The sequence below is a fragment of the Macrotis lagotis genome, chromosome 4, assembly GCF_037893015.1.
Source record: "Macrotis lagotis isolate mMagLag1 chromosome 4, bilby.v1.9.chrom.fasta, whole genome shotgun sequence".
Classification (NCBI taxonomy): domain Eukaryota; kingdom Metazoa; phylum Chordata; class Mammalia; order Peramelemorphia; family Peramelidae; genus Macrotis; species Macrotis lagotis.
Window position 1 is genome coordinate 129,992,752 of NC_133661.1, and position 25,783 is coordinate 130,018,534.

At 34.7% G+C, this 25,783-nt stretch overlaps 1 protein-coding gene and 1 long non-coding RNA gene across 3 annotated transcripts in view; one reads left to right on the plus strand and one right to left on the minus strand.

Moving 5' to 3' along the window:
• Window positions 1-25,783, minus strand: part of AKAP13 (A-kinase anchoring protein 13) — a 129,952-nt gene that overhangs the window by 53,497 nt on the left and 50,672 nt on the right. Inside the window, exons 7-12 of one of the 2 annotated variants that reach the window (XM_074234143.1) lie at window positions 25,496-25,691; window positions 21,088-21,196; window positions 13,967-14,092; window positions 11,072-11,114; window positions 8,629-8,761; window positions 1,517-1,691 (exon numbers count right to left, since the gene is read on the minus strand). In XM_074234143.1, coding sequence (XP_074090244.1) covers window positions 1,517-1,691; window positions 8,629-8,761; window positions 11,072-11,114; window positions 13,967-14,092; window positions 21,088-21,196; window positions 25,496-25,691 — 782 coding nt within the window. The remainder of the gene's footprint in view (window positions 1-1,516; window positions 1,692-8,628; window positions 8,762-11,071; window positions 11,115-13,966; window positions 14,093-21,087; window positions 21,197-25,495; window positions 25,692-25,783) is intronic. The other variant, XM_074234144.1, reaches the window with a different exon arrangement.
• LOC141521514 (uncharacterized) lies at window positions 4,932-7,288 on the plus strand. The gene is made up of 3 exons (XR_012477959.1): window positions 4,932-4,997; window positions 5,454-5,543; window positions 6,521-7,288. It is a non-coding gene; the product is annotated as an uncharacterized LOC141521514 (long non-coding RNA).

Below are 25,783 nucleotides of genomic sequence, written 5' to 3' on the forward strand. Positions count from 1 at the left end.
TTTTTTTGAGTCAAAGCTTCCTTCCACATTCCTAACTTGTTATACCATATAACTCTTCTGCTATGTGCTACATCAAAAAGGGAGCGGAGAGGGATGAGTGCAAAAATAAGAGATGTAAGAAGAAATAAAATATATCATGAAAGAGACTTGCCACAACCCACCTGCCTGGATCCACAGAGAAATGCTATCACAGTGCAAACATGAAAACAGGTAGGATCCATCCTCATTCCTTCTTTTAAACAAGCTAACAGTAGTCACATCAAGAGCAACATCAGCATGTTAACTTCTCAATGCTGCTTTCAAGTTGACTGTTGGGCTTCTAGTGGAAATATCATTTAGAAAGAAATGTCCTCTTACTGTCTACTTTATTCCAATACCAACTGGAACTTTTAATTCAGTTATCAGGGCATATTATTGACTTTGTGCCCATGAATTAAGACGCTATTCTAGAAAAATCACCAATGGATTATACCATGAAAACCAGTTTCAGGTCACTGGCCAAGGTCCACAGGGACAGACTGTGCCTGGTAAATGCTTCTTTGTATCTTAACAGTTTCCAGCACCAGAAGATGACATCACAGTTTACATCTTTTAATGGACTCTCACTTCAACTGCTTCAGTCTTCACTGTGGCTAAATTTAATTTGTTTGCAGCCACCCAAAGCTCACCTTACTAAAAATAACAAAAAGGCTTAAAACCAACTTATCTGTCTTCCTACAAGGCCAAAAAAGGCACATGAAAAGAAAATATGAAACACAAGTTTCAACATTCATATGTTCCAGAAAACTTCAGTTCTGCAAAGATGCTGTATTTATATTATTAATCTCAAACTGTACCATCTCCTTACCAAAGAATATCTCCATCCATTGATTACCCTAGACAATCAACCTGACTTTCAAAACAATTATTAACTGGTGACCATATCAAGACAGCAAAAAATAAATGGGCATTTCTAAAATCTTGTGTCTTTTCTCCAGCTAGCCAATGAAGTCTCTTTCCATTTTTTTTAAAGTGACAAAAAAAGTTTATTTAAGTATTGCTGTGGAAAAGCTAAGGTAAAGAAAGATTAGCAGTAGAACTCTTCCCTTGGTAAAATTTTTTTTCAGGGGAAGGAAGGAAGACTTTAATATCTTAATGGTTCATCCAAACACCTGGAATTACTCAAAAGTCAATCTAAGTTTAAAGGTTTTAATATACAACAGGAGGCCAATGTGGTACACACATGCTAGGGAAGATAACAAACCAGAGTAACAAACCTAACAAACCAGAGTAGACTGGTAGTTTCAATTTGCTAATGGCAAATAAGTAGAAATGTGTAGTTTTTCTTTTAAAATTATTTAAAGAATCACCGGAATACATACCTGTAAGTAAGAAAATAAAATATGAAGGCCTAACTCTCCATTTACATAATATCTGACTAGATAAGAAACCAAAACAGGACACCCCTAAGACACCTTCTTCCCCAGGGGATCTCCCTCATGCAAGGTCATCTCAGAAAAAGAAGAAAACTGCTTACTTGCACATGTGTAAGCATCTTTGTTGGTGAAAGTTTTCATACACTGGCTGCAATTGATTGGCCCCACAACAGGAATGGAAGCAAAGATATGTCCATTCAAAGTCTTCTTGTCCTTCTCTTTCTCTTTGGAATCTTTCTCTTTCTCTTTAATCTTGTCTTTGTCCTTCTCCTTCTCCTGTCAAAGAAAATACATGAGGTAGCTTTGTCACTAACTTATATCTTAGGAAAACATGCCATCAGAAGTCTGGAAGGTATTTTGTGCAGATGGAAAGGGTGATGTAGTGTCAGGCCTAGGGTCAGAAGATTCATCTTCAGGAGTGCAAATGGGACTCTGGTCAGTCACTTAACATGGTTTCCTTCAGTTTTCCAGCTGACTGACACATAGTAATATGCTAGCATATTGGTTAGCATTAATTAATTAATTAATAAGCATTTGCTAACTAACTGATTCTACTTCATTTACTAGGGGAGGGCTTTACCCTTGAAGGTAACCACAAACATCCCATTTTTTATACAGTCCATGTTGCTACCATAAGGTTTTCTTGCTCTACAAAGCATCTCTCTCCTTCCATCCCATCCCCATCATGGCTTGATGATTCTCTTGATCCAATGTCTGCTCCCAGGTCAAGGACCACCAGTTGTGTCATCAGTTGGATAGTTTGAAGGCTAAAAGGTACTTCCTATATCAGCATGCCTACACCCGGATATTGTCCTTTGTGTCATACATTCCCACCTTACTTGTCCTGGGTACAGGAATTCCTACTTGCAGTCCCCAAATAAATGTTCTAGTCAGATACTGCCTACCCAAGAGAGTGTCAAAGTTGATTTCCAGCCCCACCCTTCCACACTCCTTAAGAGTCCTCAGGCCAGAAGAGATCTGGGGATAGGGTTTCCTCTAACCTTCATATGAAGTCATATCCTAACCTTCATATGAATAAAAATGTGGAACAGAGACAGAAGCTTAGGTAGTACCTAGTGAAAGATGGGTAGAATTCTTCAGCAAAGAAGGCAAGTGCTTGGCCCAGGTTACATAAACTGAAAATAATTGTTGTATTTGAATCTTCCACATAAAGTTCTCTGTGTGTGTGACATTAACCCTAAGAAGTTTTATTGGGAATATTCCACTCATAAGACTTAGATTCGGGAAAGTTAAGACTTGAAAATTCATTGTGTTCCACTGAGGTTCAAAATAAAGACTATTCCTTTCAATATAAAAACACAATAATAATATTGCAATCATCTGTTTTGTGCATATGCCTTCTTTGGCACTGATGCAATGAAGTGAAAAGAGATCTACTGGATGCCAGGCCAAAATTTTCATTGAAAAAAGACTTCTATTAAAGTTGTACTAGAAAGGCATTTTCATTGTATGAAAAATTATCACTAGGTTTTTGTAAATACTACTAAAGTCTATGTTGCTATCTTTTAGTTTTAATTGTGGAATTTGGCTGCCCTTTGAAAAAAAAATCTTCATTTGTAAAAACCCATTTCTTTACTCTTTTTTCAAATCTCACTTTACTAATAATAGGTAGAACAAAATTCCACACATCAAGAGTGTTACTAATAACAATATTTTCTTCCTTTGCTTAAAACATAAAACAAACCTATCCCTGGAGTATGTTTGTATAGTGTTCTGTTCTTTCAACCTTAAGAATTTTCCTAAGAAAGGTCAAGAGAAAGGCAAATAAATGATCCAAAGAGTCAATGATGCTTTTTGTCTGAAATGCCAAATATTGGGGAAGGTATATGACTGAAGAAGTTTTCATAATACACAACACTAAAATTAAGAGGAAACAGAAAAAAGGATAATTATAGAAAAGAAACCTTTAAAAGGTCATCACAGGACAATATTAACTTATGGTAAAGCCTTCTGATGTTGACCCCATAAAGGTCATTCAAACTCCTGAGACAAAATTTTGTTTGATGTCATTGTCAGAGAAAGAACATTCTGCTCAATGAACCAAGGATTTATCTAGTATATCACATTTCTTAGAATACTACTGAATTTGAGGGACTTGTATGAGCTGTGTCAGCAGTTATGTGGGAATTAATATGAACCTAAAGATTATCTGTATGGTGCCACAACAGAACTCCAAAGGGATGTATATAATTTTTCTTTTAACTCACCCCCCCCAATGGAAAAACTGTGGAATTTTTGGGATGCTTTACCTTAGAGTAAGGAGATAATTAGACTATATAAACTTGGGTATTATAGTGAGTTCTTTGCTAAACATGGATATTAAAAACAACAACACTTAAATTCTAGAAAACTGGAGGAAGATTGTGAAACATACTGTATAGATATATTTCTCTGCAGATTATTAGAGTACATTTAAGGGAAATTCAGAGGGCAAAGTGATACTATGAAACAAAACTACAAATAAGAATACAATGTGAAATAAAAAAATAAACTGCATCAGTTACAAAACAGGAAACTGCTCTGAGGAGGAAAAAAAAGCAATTGCTACAATACACATACAAGTAATAAAAATCAACAACTTTAAAAATGGTGTATAGAATTTCCTTCTTTCTCTAATTTTCTTTTTTAGTGTTTTGCCACATGAAAATGTTGACAGGAAAAAAGCATCCTCACATACTTAGTTCTCAAGAACTATAGTATATTTACAGTTAAAAGAGTTATAAGACATGGAATGGCAACTAGCTGTTCATATTCTCACAATGCTGCGGTGCTGTTCAAACTTTACATAATTAGTTTCTTTCCTCTAGTCTTCCCAATACTCCTCAAAAAGGTTAATTTTCTTCCAAGTATCAGAATATCCAAGCTCTAAGTCTTTTCTTTATTTACTTTTTTAGATTTCTGTGTTAAAAAAAAGTCAGGCTCTTACCTCCCCATGTTTTGGTCCTATAAATCTCACTGTTATGAGAGGGACTTCATGAAACCGACCCCACTTTACCGACATAATTCTCCCTTAAGGACAGGAAATCTGTTCCCTGAGAAGGAGGAGCTTATGCCTACAGGACAGAGCAGATCGGCTTCAAGCTGCCATTAGAGAAAGTACAAGAGGAAGCCAAAGACTGGTTGAGAAAGAGAGAGAGAGGGAGGGTTGATAACAGCCAGTTTCCTTGAAGACAATCTTAACTATTTGGATGCTGCTAGTAACAACGTTTAAAAGTGATATGAGAAATGAAACAAAACTAATTTTCCCCAGCATCTCTCAAGTTTAGAAAGGCTGGATATGATTTTTAAAATGCTACTGTGCTTAATTACTTTAAAAAATCTCTGAAGCAAATGCTTCATTTTACAAAACCAGTGATTCCACTGGGACCCTCTTGGTGAATCACCTGTCTTTGGAAAAGGGGCAATATATTTTTTTAAAAGTCTGACTTTTCATAGTACTTAAACTTTTTCATCTACCAAACTTCTATGTTCTGACATTAAAAAAAATCTTTTCCCTAGGACACAGTTAACAATGTTTGAAAAGAGATGAACAAAACTCCACTAGAACCTCAGGGGATGAAGGTAATTTTTTTCCTTTTTAAAAAGTAATGATCATAATTATGACTCAGAAAAACTTAAGACCTCTTCCATTTGATTGTGATAAGCAATTCTGTTACACAGTGAACATAATAAATGAAAGAATAAATAAATGAATTTGTTACAACATTTAAACACTGGCTCAACAAGAAGTAGTGTGCTATATCGGGCAAAGCACTGGACAAGGAGCCAGAAGATCTGATTCTAGCCCTAGATCCTACATTAACTCACTGGGCAATCCTGGAAAAGTTTTCTCTCAGACTTAATTCCTTCCTCTGTAATATTAAAGACATAGGACTGAATGTTGTTTAAAGTATTGACAGTCTGATTTTATTGTATCATTTTTCTTTTTCTTTTTTACAGCATCATTTTTCAAATACTTATCCGTTAAAAATGACAACCTGGTACCTACCAATCTTACTTGTATTCATTCCTTTTAAGGAAAGCTCGTGTTAGAAGAAAGGAATGGCTTGCCTTAAAATTATCAAGTGTTTCAGTGAGGGATTTAGGATTGCAACCATTTACTCCAAGGTATTTTGCTTAACCTTAACTAAAACTGTCTTTTCATAATTTTTATCTCTCCATCATTAGAGTAGGGAGAAAATGGACTCACCTAAGAGTGCAAAGATTTCTTTAGGTTTAAAAAACCAAAACAAATATTCTAAGATTTTCAGTACTTTTAATCAAGTAAAATTAGTCTGGAGGAGGAAACTGTATATAGAATTCTTTATCAAAGATCACAGAAGACAGAAGTTGTAATTGGGTCTTCTTCCTGTTGCACTTCCTGTTTAAAGTGCTATTTATTTGCCTCTCTGAAATCTCATGCTTTTTCTAATGACTTTTTTCTAATTTCTGTTACTTTCCAAAGAAGTATAATAAGCATCCACTGATTCAGCAAGTCAAGTTAGAGTAAGAAATGTGGTTACATATTAACATATTTTTTATAAAAAGAAAATCAAATCAGACTTTTTTAAAAGTTTTTGCAAGGCAATGGGGTTAAGGGGCTTGCCCAAGGCCACACAGTTAGGCAATTATTAAGTGTCTGAGGCCGAATTTGAACTCACATTCTCCTGACTCCAGGGCCAGTGCTCTATCCACTGTACTTCCTAGCCACCATCAAATCCGACTCTTTTAAGTAGAAAATCTCAAACTACCCTTAAAGTTCCTCTTAAGCAATCTTAATGACTACTATTTATGTTGATAAAGTATTTTAAAACAACTTTGAGTAGTTTAATTATCACAAAAAGCTGTTAATTTTTTTAAATTTTATGGATAATGAAAAAAATCTCAAACTAAAGAAAGGGAAGACTATACAAGGGCATTTAAAAAGTGATTCAAATAAAGACCTTTGTTAGATTTCAAAAAATTAGTGGCATGCCCAGAAGTGGGATATTTAGCTTGATTTTCCATTTCTTTGCTTAGATTGGGGGGGGGGGGGGAGGCAAGCAGCTATTTTATAATGCTGGAAATGAAGTCAATGCTGATGGATAAACCTATTTTTCCTTTAGAGAAATAATTCCTGAATGGATGATCTCTGACCAAGATGGATAGTAGCACCCAGATACTTTTAAAAGCATAGGACTTAGAATGTCATATCACTCTCATCATCCATCATTCCAACTATCAACTTCTGCTTGGGGGAAAACAAAGCCAACAGTGAGTTCCCTATGCAAGCAGCAATACCACTGGTAATCTCTGAGCTGGTCAATAAGTAAGTGTAAAACACCATCTTAAAAATTTCTAAATTTACTTGGTGTACTGCAGATCTAAAGAAGCCTGATAAAATTCTGAAAGGGTCTGTAACCTTGATCTAGATATTTCCTTTACAATTGTGTTTAAGACTTTCCACTGCCTGAGGCAGTCTGGCTTTTTTGATGACCACACAGTGAAGATAAACACAACTCTAAGAGGAACTTCAATCAATTGCATAATTGTGTTGTAACTTCCAGCAAGGCAACAGGTCAACCAATGTCTTATTTACTCAGATGGTTTCTGCCAGAGATGACACAGACTTTGTTCTAGTGTAATTCTTCATCCTCCCCACCATTTCTTGTGCTATTCTCAATGGTTTTAATGGAGATAAAATAATGCTTAGTAACAATGAAATTTTATCTTAAAGAAACTAAGCTAAAGCACAAAGAGAACTGAATTCTAATCTCTAGCTGTATGAGGAGGGTCAGGCTAATTTCTTCAACTCTCTGGAATGGTTTCCTCTCCTATAAAATAAGGGAGTCTTTAGAGTGGGATATTTTTCAAGTCCTATTTAGCTCTAAAATCTTCCTTGTATTATTTGCTACTGTTTCACATGCTTTAGACTTTTCTTACCAACTTCAAGGAGAAAGGTATGGTGATTAGAAGTCACTCAAGAGTGACTAGAAAGTAACTGATGTCTCTTCACATCTTGGCTCTACTACTAATCTTCCAATGAAGAATCCTTACCCCTCTTTAGGCTTTATAACTAATTATATAGTGGATATTTGAATAATTCTGATTATTTAGATTCATTTCATCTGGTTTTCTGCTCTTGTACAGAGTATAGTAGGATAAAGGGCTGGGTCAAGTCTCTTAATCTGCTTGCCTCAGTTTTCTCATCTGAAAAATGGGGGCATTGTAATAGCACCTATTTTCCCAAGTTTTTATGAGGATCAACTGAGATAGTAACTGTAAAGTGTTTAGTACAATGCCTGGCTATCATCATCATCATCATCACCATCATAATTGTTTTATTCAAGTGATCAAGAAAGAGGCATGAGGATGAAACTTCAATTATTTTCTTTTGCTCTTTATTAGCAAAAGATACGCTACCCTTAAGAGCACTATAACTTTTCTTGATAATTGCTAAAAACAGCAGATCTGGTTGCTGCATATTCACAAATTGACTTGTTCATGATTATGGACCATGAAGTAAGTACTTGAGTTAGTCCTTGTCTTTTGACAATAGAGTTTAATGTGACTGGAGGGGACCATTTATCTTGGAGATTACTACTTCTCTCCCCAGGCAAGGTCAGCTCAATAACAGAACTGATTTAAGGACTTTTGCAAATAAATTTTCAAACTGGAATTTGGGGGAAAGTAAGAGAATTAAAGCAGAAATTTCAATAGTAAGGTACCTATCCCCACTGGCTTTTATTTTTACCAGGGAAAATTATAAGAAAATTAAATCATTCTTTATTTCTGGCTTTCAATATTTTGAAAATATTAAACATTGGCAATGCTTTTTTGGGGGGCCAAAATTAAAATAAATCGTATTTAAAAAGCCAATTTTCAAAGACCTTGTGATCTCCTGAGGGATCACCTTTCTTAGGTGTGAATACTCAATTGAACCAGTAAATAAACTACAATACTTTAAAACTGCAAATCTTAAGAGTGACATTTTAAATCTGCTTCATTAATCTCATCACAATCCTTCTGCCTCAACTCATGCACAAGCCTGGCCTGTTATCCATTTTGGAAAAAGGAGCTTTTAGATAATATCTTTGAATTTTTTCCTAACCACATCCTAATGTTACATCTGATTTAGTTGATACATAATAACCATAACATTCTGATGTCTGATTTAAGTGATCCCTAAAGACTCTGCAAAACATAAGGACAAGTGAGTCCCAGATTCACTTACTTTGCTCTTCTTACTGCTGGACATTTTATTCTTGATGTAGCTGAAGGTACGGCTGACTTTTGTTCCACTTTTCCCTTCAAAATCTTTCTTGGAGGGGCTTTGTGGAGCAAAGCTAAATGCCTGTTCTGTTACACTAAAAGAAAAAAAAACATTTTTTAAAAAGGGAAATAATATGTGATATAACCTTTTTTCCTCATCTAAATTTTTTTCCTATGTGATCCCATTCTGTCACTTATCATTTTAATCACAGGTCAAATGTTTCATAATCTCATGTTAAAAAAAAACAAAAATGAAAATCACATAGTAGAGAAGACTTAGGGATATTTGCATAAAATGCTTTAAAATTAGGATGGAATATATGCTACAGTGCCCTCTGCTTCTGAGAAATGATGTCTTATTCTCTTATAAGTAATTAATATTTTAATACTATTGTACTACAATGGAATAACTATTCATTTTTGTGATACTGGTACTTTTTCCTTGATTTTCTTTGCAATCTGACAATCACAGATCCACAGTTAAAAAAGTAAAAGAATCATAAAACAAAACTTATGTATCCTGGATTTTTCTTTGAGTTGATTCTAAATTTTAAATATTATCTCTTAGAGAAGTAAATGATGGTTTTTGTTAAGATTTTTATAGTTTTTGCACAAATATTATTACATATAAAGTACTGTCAAGTTTGGTTTCCTCAATTGGCTGAGCTACAAGGAGTTAATTTTAGTCAACTATCAGCCAGAAGTGACTCTAAAAATCTGTAGTGAATGAATTATACCTTGATGATAAAAGCTGAACCAATTCTAAGACAGGTTGTACTATGAATTTCCTGAAGGAAGGAATTAAAATCTGTATCACTGATTTGTTTATAATGGGTAGTTCTGTTGATTGAAATTATATGTGATTGTTCAAAATTTTCTCAGAATAGGACAACATTCTAGGTTAGGTTTGAAAAGGAAAATAAGGAATAAAAGGCAGTTTTAGATATAGTTGAAATCTTTACCTTTGGCAACATCACATCAGATTCATGTCTACCAATAAATGGACTTTTTTATATTCCCCCCAAAATTCACCTTTGTTACCCCCAGTAGGAAACATGGAAAAAATAATCCAAAGTAGCAAGTGTTTTAGTTTGAAGGGGAAAAAAAAGAACAAGATCATTTCCCCAGGATGTCTCAGGACTCAAAAAAAAAAAAAAAAGATATCAAATAAGATCAAATAGAAATAAAGATTTCTGTGTACTAGCAATAAGCCAGTATGGAATCTCTGTGAAAGAAGCTTTTTTTGTAAAACAGTTATGAAAATACAATTAATTTTCCTGAATTCAAAACTACAAATCTCAATAATTAAAAAAAAGAATTAAAAAGAAAGCATAAAGAACAGACATTTTCTGTCTACTGAATAGTATACAGTGATGTGTCATATTTGCAGATAGATAGTTATTAGAACTGAGAAATATGCAACTTACAAAGTGGTAGGACCACATGTATTTATATATAATAATTACAGAACAAAAACCGGTCAGTTCTCTGCAAGTATATTTCTACAAAATCTCATAAAAACAAAAAATTAAATTTTGAAGACACAGGTTCAAATGTCTCAGAGTAAATTTTTTTAAATTAAAAAAAATTTAAGGAAAGGGGGAAATGAGGGAGCAGAACCAAGAGAACAATATACACATTAACGACATTGTGAGATGATCAATCTTAATGGAAGTAGCTCCTCTCAGCAGTTCAGAGAGTTGGGACAATCGTATTAGACTGGCTATGGACAATGTTATCCCCATTCAGAGGAAAAACAAAACACCAAAAAAAGAAAAACTGGGGTGGCTAGGTGGCACAGTGGATAGAGCATCAGCCCTGGAGTCAGGAGTACCTGAGTTCAAACCTGGCCTCAGACAATTAATAATTACCTAGCTGTGTGGCCTTGGGCAAGCCACTTAACCCCATTGCCTTGCAAAAAAACAAAAAAACACCTTAAAAAAACAAGAAAAACCAACCATTCAGAATCTGATGAATACTTTATAAAAAATTACCGGTATCTCTTTCCCTTAATCCCAATTCCTCATACTGGAAATGACTAATATGTAAACATGTTTATCCAAAATATGTATGTACAATGTTAACCTGGACTGTTTGCCGCTGAAGGGAGGGGTGGAAGGAAATTTTGTAACTTATAAATGTACATGTGCATGTGCATGTGCATGTGGATGAAAATAGATATATTTTTTTAAAAAAGAAAAGGTGAAAATTCTGATGATATTAAATTATACTATTGTGAATTACCATCTAATAATACATGTATCTTATTAGACAGACAACTGCTTTGAGTTGTCAGTTCTTCACTGTGTGCCCTCAAATAACCCAATGACATCAGAGTTTTATGCAAAGTCATTACAGGAAAGAGGTAACCAAAAAAAAAAAAAATATATATATATATATAATACCTTTCAGTCAAATTAGCACTGGTATTGTGGAAGGATCGTGAATCTGGAAAAAAAAAAACAACAAAAAATTAGAATGCAAGTTTTACTACAGTTAATGTGACAAAGACAGGGCCAAGGCAATACTAGGAATTAGTATGTTGAAATTAAGTATCTGATGGCTTCTTGTTATCAACATGCAAGGGGAAAGGAATTAGCCAAAGAAATTTAAGCTAATGGCAATGATGAGGCAATGATGAAGACTGCTGCACATTGTAACTTGTGACGAATGGAATAAAAAAACAAACATACACCAAATCAAGAATGTTGTGATAACTTTTATAAATCAGATGTTAAAAAATCTTCAGAAGACATGAATACTGTACCTTGTTTTCTGTATCAAGAAGGATTTACTTCTCTACTTTTACTGATATTTAGTTTCTTAGAGGGCTACTTTGTCAATATTAGAACTTCATTAATCAAAGTGGGAATTAAAGAAACATTTTTAGTAATATTCATTTGCTTCTGCTCTGTTAATTTTACCTTGATCAGTCTTTATGTTGGTACTGAGTAAGAATTTTTGAAAAACTGGACTGAAAAAAGGATTGTATTATGAACTGGATGACATGGTGATTTTAGCCTTGCTCTGCCATTAATTAACCTGTGATCATGGGAAAATCACAATCACTGAGTCTGTTTTTTTCATCTGTAAAATAGTATTCTTTCCCCCTTTAAGAGGAGAGATCAAATTATTTTTCCTTCTCAATAATTACATTAGATATCAGAGTGGGGCAGTGGAACCTTCTAAATGAAACCGAACAGAACACACTGAAATCAGAGCAAACCAAATAAATATAAGCATTATTCCTTTTTATTATGTTTTTGGAATTGAATTGGCAGAAGGGTCATAATTACCCAATGTAAAGTATAATTTCGTTATTTAAATGACTGCTTATATCAATTTATTTTGTATACAATACACAATACTCAGATACACCTCTCAAACAGATTTTAAGTAACAATCTGGCAACTGAATCTTACTTCACTGTGACTAAAATTAAAACTTTTTAAAGATTACTTAGAGAAAATTACCACCAGAGTTTTACTAGTCATTAGAGTGGGAAGACCCTGTACAAATGACTTTCAAATAATTTCTAAATTTTTGTGTCCCCTTCCTCCAATGAGGATCTTCCTATTTCAGCGATGCCTAATAGCATGAGTGAAAGCACAATGGCTGAAGGGACACAGTCTACTCTCCTACTCCCCCTTCCCCAGCTTCACTGTAACCTCTCTGGGTGCCAGTTCCTCAGCTATAAAATGAAGGAGGATAGACTAGATTATTAAGATCTTTCCAGTTCTATCATCATGTGATCAGATATTGCTAAGTGAGCAGCACTATGGAGTGGTTTACAATTTTATTATGGAAGCATTAAGAAGCACATAATATGTGGGTGATCTTTTTTTCTATTTCTGATAATGACATGATTGTGTGTGTCATAAAAATAGAACTACTCTGGAAAAATCTTAGTTTCAATAGATCTTGAAAGTGAATATTAACTAGATTCTCACAACTCCCCTTGCTGGAGACATTTTATGGTAATGGTAGGGGAGGATTTGCCTAACATTATAGAGTTATTAAGTGTGAAAACTAGTATTAACAGAGTCCAAAGAGACAGAAAAAAATGGTAATAGCAGGTACATAAAAACTTTTAGTTTCACAAACAGTTTTACATACATTTTCTCAAATAAGCCTAACAACAACTTTTGTGAGGAAAATACTATCATCAATGTTGCTATCACTGTTTTACAGATTAAGAAAACTGAGACAGGGAATTTAAGTGATCTGCCCAAAATCAGTTATTATTAACCAAGAAAAACTAGGATTCCAAATGGGGTCGTAGCTGCCATCTTTAGTAGAGAAGATTTATGGAATAACCACTGTTACCAGCCCCTTATACATATACATCTCCACTAATACTTTTTTCAAACTTTAAATTCCCTAACTATGATAAAGACCAAGTTACTGACTACCAGAGAAAGAAAAACTATCTTCCAAGAAAATTCTGTCCATAGAGAAACTTGAATGACAAGTACTGGGGCAGAGAAGTCTGGATGATATACAAATAATGCTGATATTCAGCTTGAAGGGTAAATTTTAACTCAAGAACATCAGTTAAGAAGAATTGAAAATCTTTTTAAAATTACTTCAAGTTACAAGAGTTCTCCTAAAGAAAAGTAATCTTGATATATTACCAACAGAATTTTTACAAAAGAGGAGATAATCAATCTGAGACCTTGTATAACCTATCAACTAGGTAATGCCAAGTAAACATTTACCTACCTAAGCTACAGCTTATTCATAGGAGTTTTGAGAGAGAAATGAGAAAAAGCAATAGGAGAAAAATAATAATGTACACCTAGTAATTTAATGTTTTGATTCCAAAACTAAGGTACTTTTTTTTTGAAATGGTCTCATTATAGGAAAGGGTAAAAAACTTTATATTCTCACTAAAGAAAAAATATGATAAAGAAAGGTGAATATTTAATTTTATATGTTCAAATTAAAAATAAAAACTTGGTGGATTAGTACCTAGGGTTAGAAATAGAAACCAAAACACCCTTAAAGGTTACTCATTTTTCAGTGTCTTCAGAGGTATTTGAGGTTTAGGGAGGATCTTATTTCCCAGAACCCAAATTTACACGCAAAAAAATGCCTTGAAATCAGTGAGCTATGGGATGAGCACAGGGACTTATAACTGTTTCATCTAATTTTCAAAGTAAAGCATGAAAACAGGTGGCTTCAGTAAACCTCTCATAGAACATGCAAAGAGCTAAGAGAGCTCCTACTGCTGCTAAGTAATACATCTACTGCATTGACAAAGTTGGCCAGTCCCTGCCCATTTAAAGTTGCTTACTTACTATGCAACATCTCCTCCTCATCACTGGAAGAGCCAAGAGAAAAGACAGTTTTAGACTTAAGGAGAAGTGGAGAAATGCTGATGGAGAAGGAAATCCGCCTTGTTGGCTGTATCTGCTCCTGGGCCTCTGAGGAGTGGGTTAACAGAAGATATTAGAGCATGCATAAAAACATGCAAGCAAAAGAGGTAGATAAAATGCACATCCATAAATATAAAGTGCGCCAAGTCTGAAGTCTAGGTAATTTCAAAAATGGCATTGGAGGCAAAAGTGGATGTATTTTTTTTCTGAAATCCAAGATCAATCCTTTCTTAGGTAATATTATAAAGGGACGTACTCATATTTGCCCGAGTATTTTAAAATAGCTACACAGGGATTCATAAACTTGTTATTAAAAATACTTTAATAATTATAATTCAAAATAATTGGTTTCCTTTGTAATTCTATCTATTCTATGAAGTTAATAAAATTATTCTGAGATGGTGACTGCAGGCTTCATTAGATAGGCCAAGCAAATCAATTTGCTAGTTTGTGATATTAAAAGGTTAAGAACCACTGAATTCCAGTTTCATAATGAGGACATTTCTCCATTCTTCCATTTAAAATTCTGCCCAGCAGGGTAGGCATTTGCAGGAAAGTGAGGGAGGTAGAAGTAAAGTCTCAAGGTAGTGAGATTTCTAAATTTCTTTGGAACCAAGAGAAGTTAGAAAATATGACTGAAAATGCAAATCACAGGTTATATTAGAATGAAAAAAAGAATCTCATTTCATGGAAGATTAAACAGGTAAAATGAGTGAGCTCATTTGTAGGCCCATGGAGAGGTTAAAAAATATTTTAAATAGTCAATCTGAAAGAGGTTTGCTACATGGCATTCTCTAAATTGGGACTTACCTCTTTCCTTTGAAAACTGTTTGTAAAGCATATGCGTTTTACATTTTTTCTATTCCTTTCCAAAAAAAATGCATAACACAACTGTATGTAGTTAGGAATCAATATATATTTTACATATATAACCATGCATGCAATTGTGTATATACATACATATGTACATATAAAGTATATGCACACATATAAAACTATAGTTCTATATATTCATGTGTAAATGTAAAGAAATATAATTCTATAGGCATTTCTGTAATGCAGGCATGTTCTTATATGTGCATGGATACACACCTGCATATACACACATATGTAAAATTTAATCTTAAAGCTTTTCAAGAGTCAATATTTATTTTTCATTGCTTCCATCCAGATATCTTCCAATTCTTCATGTAGCTAGACTAAAATGAAATGATCTGATCAATATATATATGCAGTTATGAATTTAAAAGCAGAAAAGAATAATATTAAAACTTCTCATAAGGTTTGATGCCTTTTAAAAAGGGACTGCTATATTTTCTTGTCAAAAAGGTTGCTAATTTTTTCGTGTGTGCATATGTTGTTGGTTGGTATATACACTATATAAATGAGATGGTTCAGTTTGAGACAGATTTAACAGAATAAGATAGCTTTCACAGCTCAATAACTGTACTGTGAAGAAACAGGAGGAGGAATCAATAACTTTTTTTTGGCAAGGCAATGGGTTTAAGTGACTTGCCCAAGGTCACACAGCTAGGTAATTATTAAGTATCTGAGACTGAATTTGAACTCAGGTCCTTCCAACTCCAGGGCCAGTATTCTATCCATTTTGTCACCTAGCTGCCTCCATTGTAGCACTTTTTATAGAGACCTCCAAAATACCTTCCATACATATCATCTCACTTTATGATGTTTATAATGATGGCTGACATTCAAACAAGGTGCACCAAAATTCTTATGGTTTTTAGGATGACGTGTGGAACGTTTTATGATTTGAAAAGTGTTTTAATTTCTTATTGGATTGTACCAGCAATCCTTTTGAGATGAGTGCTGTTATTTTTTTCATTTGACAGACAAACTGAGAGTAAGGTGAAGTAATTGGTCCAGGGTAGTCTGAGACATGATTTGAACCTGATGTCAGGACTTTGTCCATTGCTTTGTTGCCTTGTCAGATAGGATAATGAAATATGGTCCGTTTTTAAAAAAAAGTGTTAATCGCAAATATGTATAAAATCACAGATTAAGAACAACCTCTTCTTTGAACAGAGGGGTACAGGGAGTTTACTTAACTTTTTCAAGGTCTCAGTGACCTTGGGTCAATGGCAGAATTTTTTTTAAAGATTTTATTTATTTTAAATTTTACAATTTTCCCCCCAATCTTACTCCCCACCCCCAGAGAAGGCAATTTGTCAGTCTTTACATTGTTTCCAATGGTATACATTGATCCAAATTGAATATGATGAGAAATCATATCCTTAAGCAAGAAACAAAGTATAAGAGATAGCAAGATCAGACAATTTAAGACATCAGTTTTTTCCCCCCCAAAATTAAACGTAATAGTCCTTGGTCTTTGTTCAAACTCCACAGTTGTTTCTCTGGATACAGATGGTATTCTCCATTGCAGACAACCCCAAATTGTCCCTGATTGTTACACTGATGGAATGAGCAAGTCCATCAAGGTTGATCATTGCCCCCACGTTTCAATGGCAGAATGTGAAACCAGGTCTGACTCAAAGAAAGGGCTCACTAAACTTCCAGTGCCATACAAAAAATTACCAGCCTATTGACTGCTCGGGAATGTATATACTCTGTGCTCAAAGTTTAAACAAAAGGTAATTTTATTATCACAAGCATCACCTGAAAGGATCCAGTTGGAGGGTATGGGATAGAGACTGCTAGATTTGGAATCAGAATAAACCACAGTTAAATTGTTAACTCTGATAGGTAAGAGATTCTGTTACTTGGTCGGCAAGAGATTCTGTTACTTGGTCAGCCAATCATTGAACTTCATTTTCCACTAAGCTGCACTCATTATGGACATTGTACCCTGGAAACCTCTTCATCCTACAGACCAATTGTCTTTTTTTTTGTTGTTTTTGCAAGGCAATGGGGTTAAGTGACTTGCCAAGGCCACACAGCTAGGTAATTACTAAGTGTCTAAAGCCGAATTTGAACTCAGGTCCGCCTGACTCCAGGGTCGGTGCTCTATCCACTGCACCACCTAGCCGCCCCGAACCTCTTCATCCTAAAAGATCACTTCAGCCCTAGAATTTGGACCTTTTAAGTACACTATGCCCCTGTGGGTCCCTCTCTCTAACTGAATGCCCCCACCAGAAATTCAATATAAAGAGGGTGCCCAGGCAGTCATTTCATTATTTCTCACAGGCTGCCCTCACTCTGGACTTCTATATCATGTCCCAGAAACATGGTGGAACCACCTTCCCCCAAGTTCCCCTTCATCTTATATCTATTCCTTCCCCAATTTGTAAGCTGTCTTTTTGTTTGTATTTGAATCCCCAGGGCTTAGCAATGTCTGGCACATAGGAACTGTTTAATAAATCCATGATGCTGATTAACTTCTCAGTCTGTTTCCTTATTTGAAAAATGGGGTTAAAAGTACTTGCAACACTTATCACCCAGAGTTGGGAGGAAAGTACTTTTAAAATATTAAAGTACAATATAAATATGAATTATTTTATTATCCTTCACATGCCCAAGGTGAACTCTGTAATAACAATAACAACAATAATGATAATAGCAGTTAACATTTATAAAGTGCTTTAAGGTTTTGCAAAGCATTTTACATATACCATTATCGCATTTAGCATCTGTCTGTTCAGGAATTTCTTTGAAGGCTAAGAGACAAAAGCTCTATGTGATGAAAGAAAAAGAAATGCCTAAAAAATTTCCTGAAGCAGTTTCTAGGTAGAAGTTCTCCAAGACATATCCCACACAATTTAGGTACTTTAGCTCTAGTATGATTTCCTAGGAAATTTGTCTTTGGATAAACAAAATGTAATCATCCTGCTCTCCACAGAAGAGCAAATTAAAAGTCTGATTATGAACCATCACTCCTTCCCTGCCTTTCATGGTTCCTCTGTAATCAGGCTGTTTTTTCCTTGGCAAGTTGTATAGAAATATTTTAGTCACCCCATTTGCTCAGTATTTTCCTCTACATCAAAAGCTTTTGACAAAGATCCTGGGCTTGAAATAATGCTACAAACCTGTTCTTTCCAATCTGGCTGACTCCCTAAACAAGACATTCCAGACAATAGCTCAACAGAAACACACTAATTTTCAGAAGGACTTAAGTGTTAACAGTTTTCAAAAAGTGGAGTTTGTGGGTCAGCCATTTTCTTCAGATGGTAAGGATGACAAATCAGAAGTCACTGACACAAGGGCAATTTTAGAAAGAATTCTGTTTCTAAACAATAGTGCTCAAAATGAGACAGAATCATTGGGAAAATGCCTCTAGACAACATTCTCAGTCTTTATAATTTTTTAATGTATGGTCAGAGAAATTGAATCATACAGGCACTACAGCCATTAAGAAAATTGTTTTTTGTTAGAAACAACAAGGCTAACTCCTTCATATTGAATATAGTTAGAATAATCCATGCATCATAACATCTGAAGTATTATTAGCACTTGGTCTTCTCAAGAACTCAATCTGATCTTAGGCTTTAAAAGCAATTAAAAAATATAATTATGCCACAAGCAACTAGGTGTACAGTGAATAGAGTGTCAGGCCTAGAGTTAGGAAGACCTGAATTCAAATTCAACATCAGATTCTTACTAGCAATATGACCCTGGACAAGTCACTCAACCCTGTTTGTCACAATTTCCTCACTTATAGAATGTGCTAAAACACTACCTTAGTCAATACCTTTGCCAACAGAACCCCAAAAGGGGTCATTAGAAGTTGGACACAACTGAACAATAACAAAATTATGTCACAAATACCCCCCCCAAAAAATATTGTCATATACTCAGAGATGGGGATACAGAGCATTTAAATGTTTTGGAAATGTGAGTTTCATGAAGCAGTGGCAAATTAAAAAACTGATTCTTTGGTCTTCTATTCTGATGCCTATGACCCATTATTCTTTAATTTGAGTAGTGTTGTTCAATTTTAAGTTAATTTTACTTAAAATCAGAATTCTGTCTCCACATGAGCTTATTTTTTCAGATCAAAGCACAAAACAATATAATTAGTCAGGAAAACAAGCCTAACAACAAATACAGAGAGAGAGAGAGACAGAGAGAGAGAGAGAGAGAGTGTGTGTGTAAGGAGATGGGGATAGGGTGGGTTGGAAGAATATAGGAAGGGATGACCTATTGTTTAATTATAGTAGCCAGTACAGGAATAATGATTAAAAAAAGAAAAAGACTATTCAAGATATTTATGAACTAATCATTCAAACCTGGATAAACAAGTGGGCCAGATGGTGGGAAACAACTTTCCACTTTTGAAAAAAAAAAAGATTAAAACCTTACTTAAAGCTCAGCTACTGATGGTAGTCTGCTACTCTTTCAATTCCCCCTGGTGAGTTTGAGCAGAAATTTTCCCAGCAACAGGAAGAAAAGCTATATTTTGCCAGGAATTGTGGCACTCTGAGCTAGTCCATTTTCTGGGAGTTAACTATGTTATTTATAGTGTTTGGTTAGCAACTAAAGACCTGGCCAAAAAATTGTTTTGCTTTTTTTGGAAGAAAAATAATGAAGTGCTTTACGAAGGGAAGAAAGTGTCACATAATATAGTATAAAAGATCTTCTCCTTATTGGATGTATCCCAGTGTTGTTTCTGTTGCTAAGGGGTTCTATCCATGAAGACCACATGCTTCTTAGTCATAGTGACAGCAAAGTACTAAAAAAATATGACTTACATAGGGTTCTGTCAATAAGGCTCTGCTTGTTAAGTCCTAAATGTTGAATCTGACCAAATCTGCTCTAAAATTATTCATTTATACTATTAGCTATGTAATGGCAAAACAAAGACTCCCAAGAAATGGTTCCCATATTATAATCTGGGTCATTTGTATCTTGGATTTGGCAGAAAGAGCCTGTCAAAAGAGTCTAAGTTGTTATTTAATTGAAAATGAACAAAATGAAACCTCACTGTAAGTATGAAGTGTACTGTGGAAAGAAAGAAAAGCTCTCTGATTGACTCATTCTTTTTTAAAGGTATTGTATTAGAATGTTTCAGGGGACAGATAGGACATAGGTCTTGTTCTCAAAGAATTTGCCACCTATTAATGGGGTAAGACAAGAACAGAAATAACTACAAGGCATCTCAGTTAATATAAGGAGACTAATTCTGTCACAGAAAAGTGAAGAAATTTAATCTCTCACCAGAGTTTTGCTTGTTACTACTTATTTCTTCCTTTTGGCTTCTCTTGGGCAATTTCCCTCAGAAAATTGAAATTTTATTTACCTAGCACTCTTTCCACCTTTATGGGATGAGTGGACACCATTTTGCTTTCCATATTTTAAAAATTCCCCCTTTGTCTTATCTATCTGTGAATTACTAAAAAAGCAGGGGCCATCACTGCTTTGCTCTCATTGGATGAATGTTGGAGCAAACCAGTTTTACTCCAATTGTTACATATGCACAGTTTTTTTTTTAAATTGTAAATGACCTTGAAAAAAGAATAGGGGTTAGGTATTGGAGTTTTTATTTCAGTGGTATGGGGAACTCTTGGATATAAAAGGACCTGATATTGATGCAAGCCAACACCTCTATGGCATTTAGAATCTGGAAGAGCCCCCCCAAAATTAAATGACTTGCCAAAGTCACACAGAGTCTGTCAGAGGTGGGACCTGACAGTTCTCTATCTGCCGCTCTATGCTTTCTCTCTTCAAAAAAAATAGGATTAAAACTCAATGGAGCTCCTCAAAGCTCAGGCTGAATTTTAGGTGATCTGGATATAATTTTATCACTACTTAAATTCTGAAATTATATAGAGCTACAGATGGAATTTTTTTATAATAACTACCTTCAAAATTATAACAATATGGAGATATCTTTACTGAGAAAAACTATCTTAAATTTAATCACCAGTTTAGGCCACATTTGAACTAGATGGAAGGGAAAATCTCAGGTTCAATTAGGAAATAGGTAGGCATATATCTATAAAGCAGGTGACACAAATGTCAGTTCTGTTTAAAGATGGATTATTAGACAGAGAAAAGAAAAACAAGGTTTCAGAAGATGATGCCACTATACTCTAAAGAAAAAAACAATGGTTGAAAAACAGTATACTTACTATCCAGTCCAGGATGGCTAATTGTCATTAATGAGATGGATTTTGTCAGTGGAGAAGAAATGGCCGTTCTACAATAATTAAACCCCTGTTGCTTGGATCTCTGGCGTGGCTGTGAAGCAGAACCAACAGTATGTTTTGAATACCAATACTCTTACTTCACTCAATGATTTATGGTTCAAACACATGGTTGTAGAAAGGGACTCTCAGAATTACTGTAGTCAGATTATACTACAAACGGAAAATGAAAATATTTGGAAGGAAATAATTCTTAAAAATACATTTTTATTTATGCAAAAGGAAAACAAAAATGACACAATCGCAAATGTCCATTTTCTCTCTCTCCTTTATTTACTTCTCCTCTACTAGCCTATAAATTCCCTAGGAAATTATTTCTCATTTCATAGACAGAGTTTTCATAAGAAAAGTTCTCTTAAGAGAAATCTTTCTCCCTTATCCTCTCTTTTCAAAGCTTAACACAGTGTCTTGAAGCAGTAAATGGCAGAATAGGAATCAATGAATTGGATGGCCAAGGAATACATTGTATCCATTTTAATTTAAATGTAATAACCATGACATATTAAATATAAATATAAATATATATGCATGAATGTTTGGTAGGATAAAAAGTAAAATTAATAAACATTTATTAAGTACTTTGTATGTGTCAAAGATGGAAATAAGTGCTGAGGGTACAAAAAAGGAGCAAAACCAGTCCCTGCTCTCAAGGAACCAATAATTATTTAAATGGGATGGTGGTAATAGAGGAGGTGGTGGAGAGATAAACATCAATGTAAAAGCAAGCTATATAAGGGATAAATTAGAGATAATCTCAGAAGGTAGATATTAAAATTAAGAAGGAAAGGAATCTTTTATAAAATAGAATTTTATCTGAGATTTGTAAAATCTTACAGATAGGCATACATTCTTAAAATTTTTTTGGAGTAGATAAAAAGAAAAGAATAGAAACAGAAAAGAAATGAAAATTGAGGCACATGGAAGTTTAAAATGGCTTTGCCAGTAACACCAAATTGAATCTGGAAATAAAATCTGAATCTTTTAATTTCATTAGAACTTAAGGGATCCCCATGAAGTAAAGTTGATTGATTTTGATTCTCTAGTTGAGTCTCCAGCTCTTTGGGATTATCAGTGAACATTAGAACTGCAAAGTACCTCTGAAACTGACTAATTCACATTCTTATACCCAATGTAAGTAGAATGACACCCTGATAAATAGTCACTGAGCTTCTACTTATATACTTCCAGCAATGGAGAACTCACAACTTTTTGATAATCCAGTTTGTTTTTGAACATTTCTAATTTCAGTAAGGTTCTTAGTCATACTGAGACAAAATCTGTCTCCTTGTAACTTCCTCCGATTAGCAATCTATTCAATGTGACAGAAATAACAGAAATCTACTCCTTTCATTTCTCCTAAAAACAGAATATACCTCACCCTATTTATGTTATGAAATCTAGGACAAACTGAAACTATAGTTAAAATAATGCTCTGATGTTTAAGAGATGATTTTAATGAAAGTGAATCAAAAGTGTTATAAATACTGAAGTTTTCTTAGAAGTGACTCAACCAAATGCACAAGGACAGGATTTAGGTAGCGTAAGCATCCTTTGATAGACAAGAAAAGCTGTTCCATTTGCCAAAAGATAGAAGAAAGCAATGAAAGTCAAGATTAATAATTCAATGCAATTTCAAAATTTTAAATTGGGAGACTATTACCATTGAACTATGATATTGAAATCTAATGGTATTTCCTCAGTCCTCTTGCTTCTTGGCTTCCCTTCAGCATTTGCTACTGTTGATTCCCTTATCTTCTTTCTTCTCTGGAATTGTGGGACACTAGTCTCCAATTCTTCCACAAAACTAATCACTACTGAACAAAGGCTCTGTCCCAAATCTTCACTGCCTCAAATCTTCCTCAGTGACCTTTTCAGTTCCCATGGGTTTAATTACTGTCTCTATGCAGATAACTCTCCTGAGCTCCAGTCTGTCTAAAATTACACTCATTATTTTTACCCTCTTTCAGTTTCCCCTATTTCTGTCAAAGGCACCATTATCACTCCAATTTATCAATTGCATAATCTTGACATTATTCTGGACTCCTCTCTTTTCCCCATTCCACATATCCAATCAGTTGTCAAATCTTAAACTCAGCAAATATTCCACCCCAAACCACCTCCTTATCCCCCAATCTCATAGCTATTCCAAATTTTCTTATTTCTGTTGACAATATTTTCAATTTCCTTTCTACTACACAAAGGCAACCTTATTATTTTCCTTGATTCTTCACTTTCCTTTACCCCAAACCCACACCTGCCAAACATTGACATATCAATCTCTAGAGGACTTCATGAATCTATCCTCTTCTCACTACATAAAAAATTATCATCTCAGTTCAAGCCTTCATCATCTTTGGCTTCAAGTACTAAAGTAACTTCCTAACTGTTTTTCTACCTCAAATCTTCCTCTATTCTAGTCCATTTGTACACAGCTTCCTAAGTGATTTTCCTAACATATAGGTCTTCTCAGGTCACCCTCTTGATACAAATACAATTTCTACTACTCAGATAATATAAATTCTTCTGGTTGACCTTTTTTTTTTTTTTTTGCAAGGCAGTAGAGTTAAGGGGCTTGCCCAAGGTCACACAGCTAGGTAATTATTAAGTGCCTGAGTCAGGATTTGAACTCAGGTCGTCCTGACTCCAGGGCTGGTGCTCTATCCACTGCACCACACAGCTGCCCTGGTTGATTTTTTAAAAGTATTTGTTAGCTGACCTTGAATTTATTATTTTTACCCTCTTTCAGTTTTCCCCATTTCTGTTGAAAGCACCATTATCATTTCCAATTTCTCAATTGCATAATCTTGGCATTATTTTAGGCCCCCCTCTTTATAATTAATTACTTCATTTCTCACTTTCCATATTCAAACCTAACCACTCTCCTTCCTGTTATTCATAGACGCCCTACAACCTCTATCTCTGTCACGTTATATCCCTGTGACAGATGAACATTCTCATCTTCAGCTTGTAAAATCCCTTATTTCCTTCAAGAATTCAGTCTTTCCCAATTCCTGCTGATGGCTCTTCCTATTTATTTGTACATACTACTGTACGTGTATGTTACTTCATCTGAAAGAAGCTCCTTGACAGAAGGGACTATTTCCTTTCTGCCTGTTATCTTTACCACCTAGTAGCTAGTAGTGTGCTAAATAAATGTTTGTTACCAAATCTCTTATTTAAATTAATAATGTTTTATTGGTAGGATGGAAGCATGGACAATCTCCATAATTCTTACAAATTATAAGAATATAAATTATTTTATAAGAATAAAAAAACTATAGCTTTTTAAGCTATGGAGAATATGACATAACTATAAGCCAAGATAATAAAGAACAGGGATTTTTAAAAAAAGGAATTTTAAAAATTATCTTTACATTTAATTGAGGAAAAAATATTATTAAAAAAACAAACAAACAAGGGGCGGCTAGGTGGCACAGTGGATAGAGCACCGGCCCTAGAGTCAGGAGTACCTGAGTTCAAATACGGCCTCAGACATGTAATAATTACCTAGCTGTGTGACCTTGGGCAAGCCATTTAACCCCATTTGCCTTGCAAAACCTAAAAAAAAAACCAACCCAACATGGACTTGAAACTCCCAAGTCAGAAATAAGTCAACAAGTATTTATTAGGCATTTACTATGTAACAGGGGATTTAGGGATTTAATAGTATACAAGGTGTGTACAAATAAGATATAAAGAGGATGAATTGGATGTAATCACAAAGAGAAGACTCCAAGAATGTAGGGGAAAAGAAAGGCTTCTTATAGAGGTGAGATTTTGGTTGAGACTTGGAAGGAAGCCAGGGAAATCAGGAGGTGGAGAGATTTTTAGGCATGAAGGGATAGCCAGTGAAAAAGTAATCAGGAAATGGAAACATGAAGAGATGCCCTGAACAAATGATGACTTGCTGTTGTAGTACCTGTATTTTTTATCTGCTACTTGTGGGGAAAGTAATTATAGGATAATGAGAAACTAATAACGATTTCTAAAGCACTTTGAGGCAAAACATGAAGAAAATTACTACCGTATCTGGTAGTGAGGGAAGACCTCTCAGAGCAAGGAGAAAAAGCCTTAAAATCATAGCCACTTTCCTAAAGGAGACCATGATAGGTTACTGAACTATATGAAAATTACAGCCTAGAGTTAAAATAATCAGTAAGTTTTAATGTAGTGGCCCCTATCAAGTAGAACAAAAAATTCTTACCCTTAGGTAGCAAGCCTCCTGTCTATTTAGCTCCCTATAAACAAGCTAGCTTTGGAGTAAAAAAAAAAAACAAAACCCCAAAAAACACCCATTCCAAGATTATTTTTGAAGAGCTAGAAACTGTCTTACCTTATGGTCAAACATATTGTGCTCTCTCTGGTCTGACTCCAGGTCCTCTTCAGTGAGTGACACCAAAGAGTCACCGCGTTCCTCACCACTGAAGGGGCTTCGCCTCAGCTCTTTTGAGCTTGCAGAGTTCACATCCAAAGCTGAGGATGGCTTATTGATGTCCCCAGCTCCTCCTGAAAGGCCTTCTAAACTGAAACTGAAGGAGAGTCACAAAAATTAATCTCTGAACCTCAAAAAAGAAGGCATCCAAAAATGCACGAGCCATTTTAGGTACTCTCAATTTCTTGA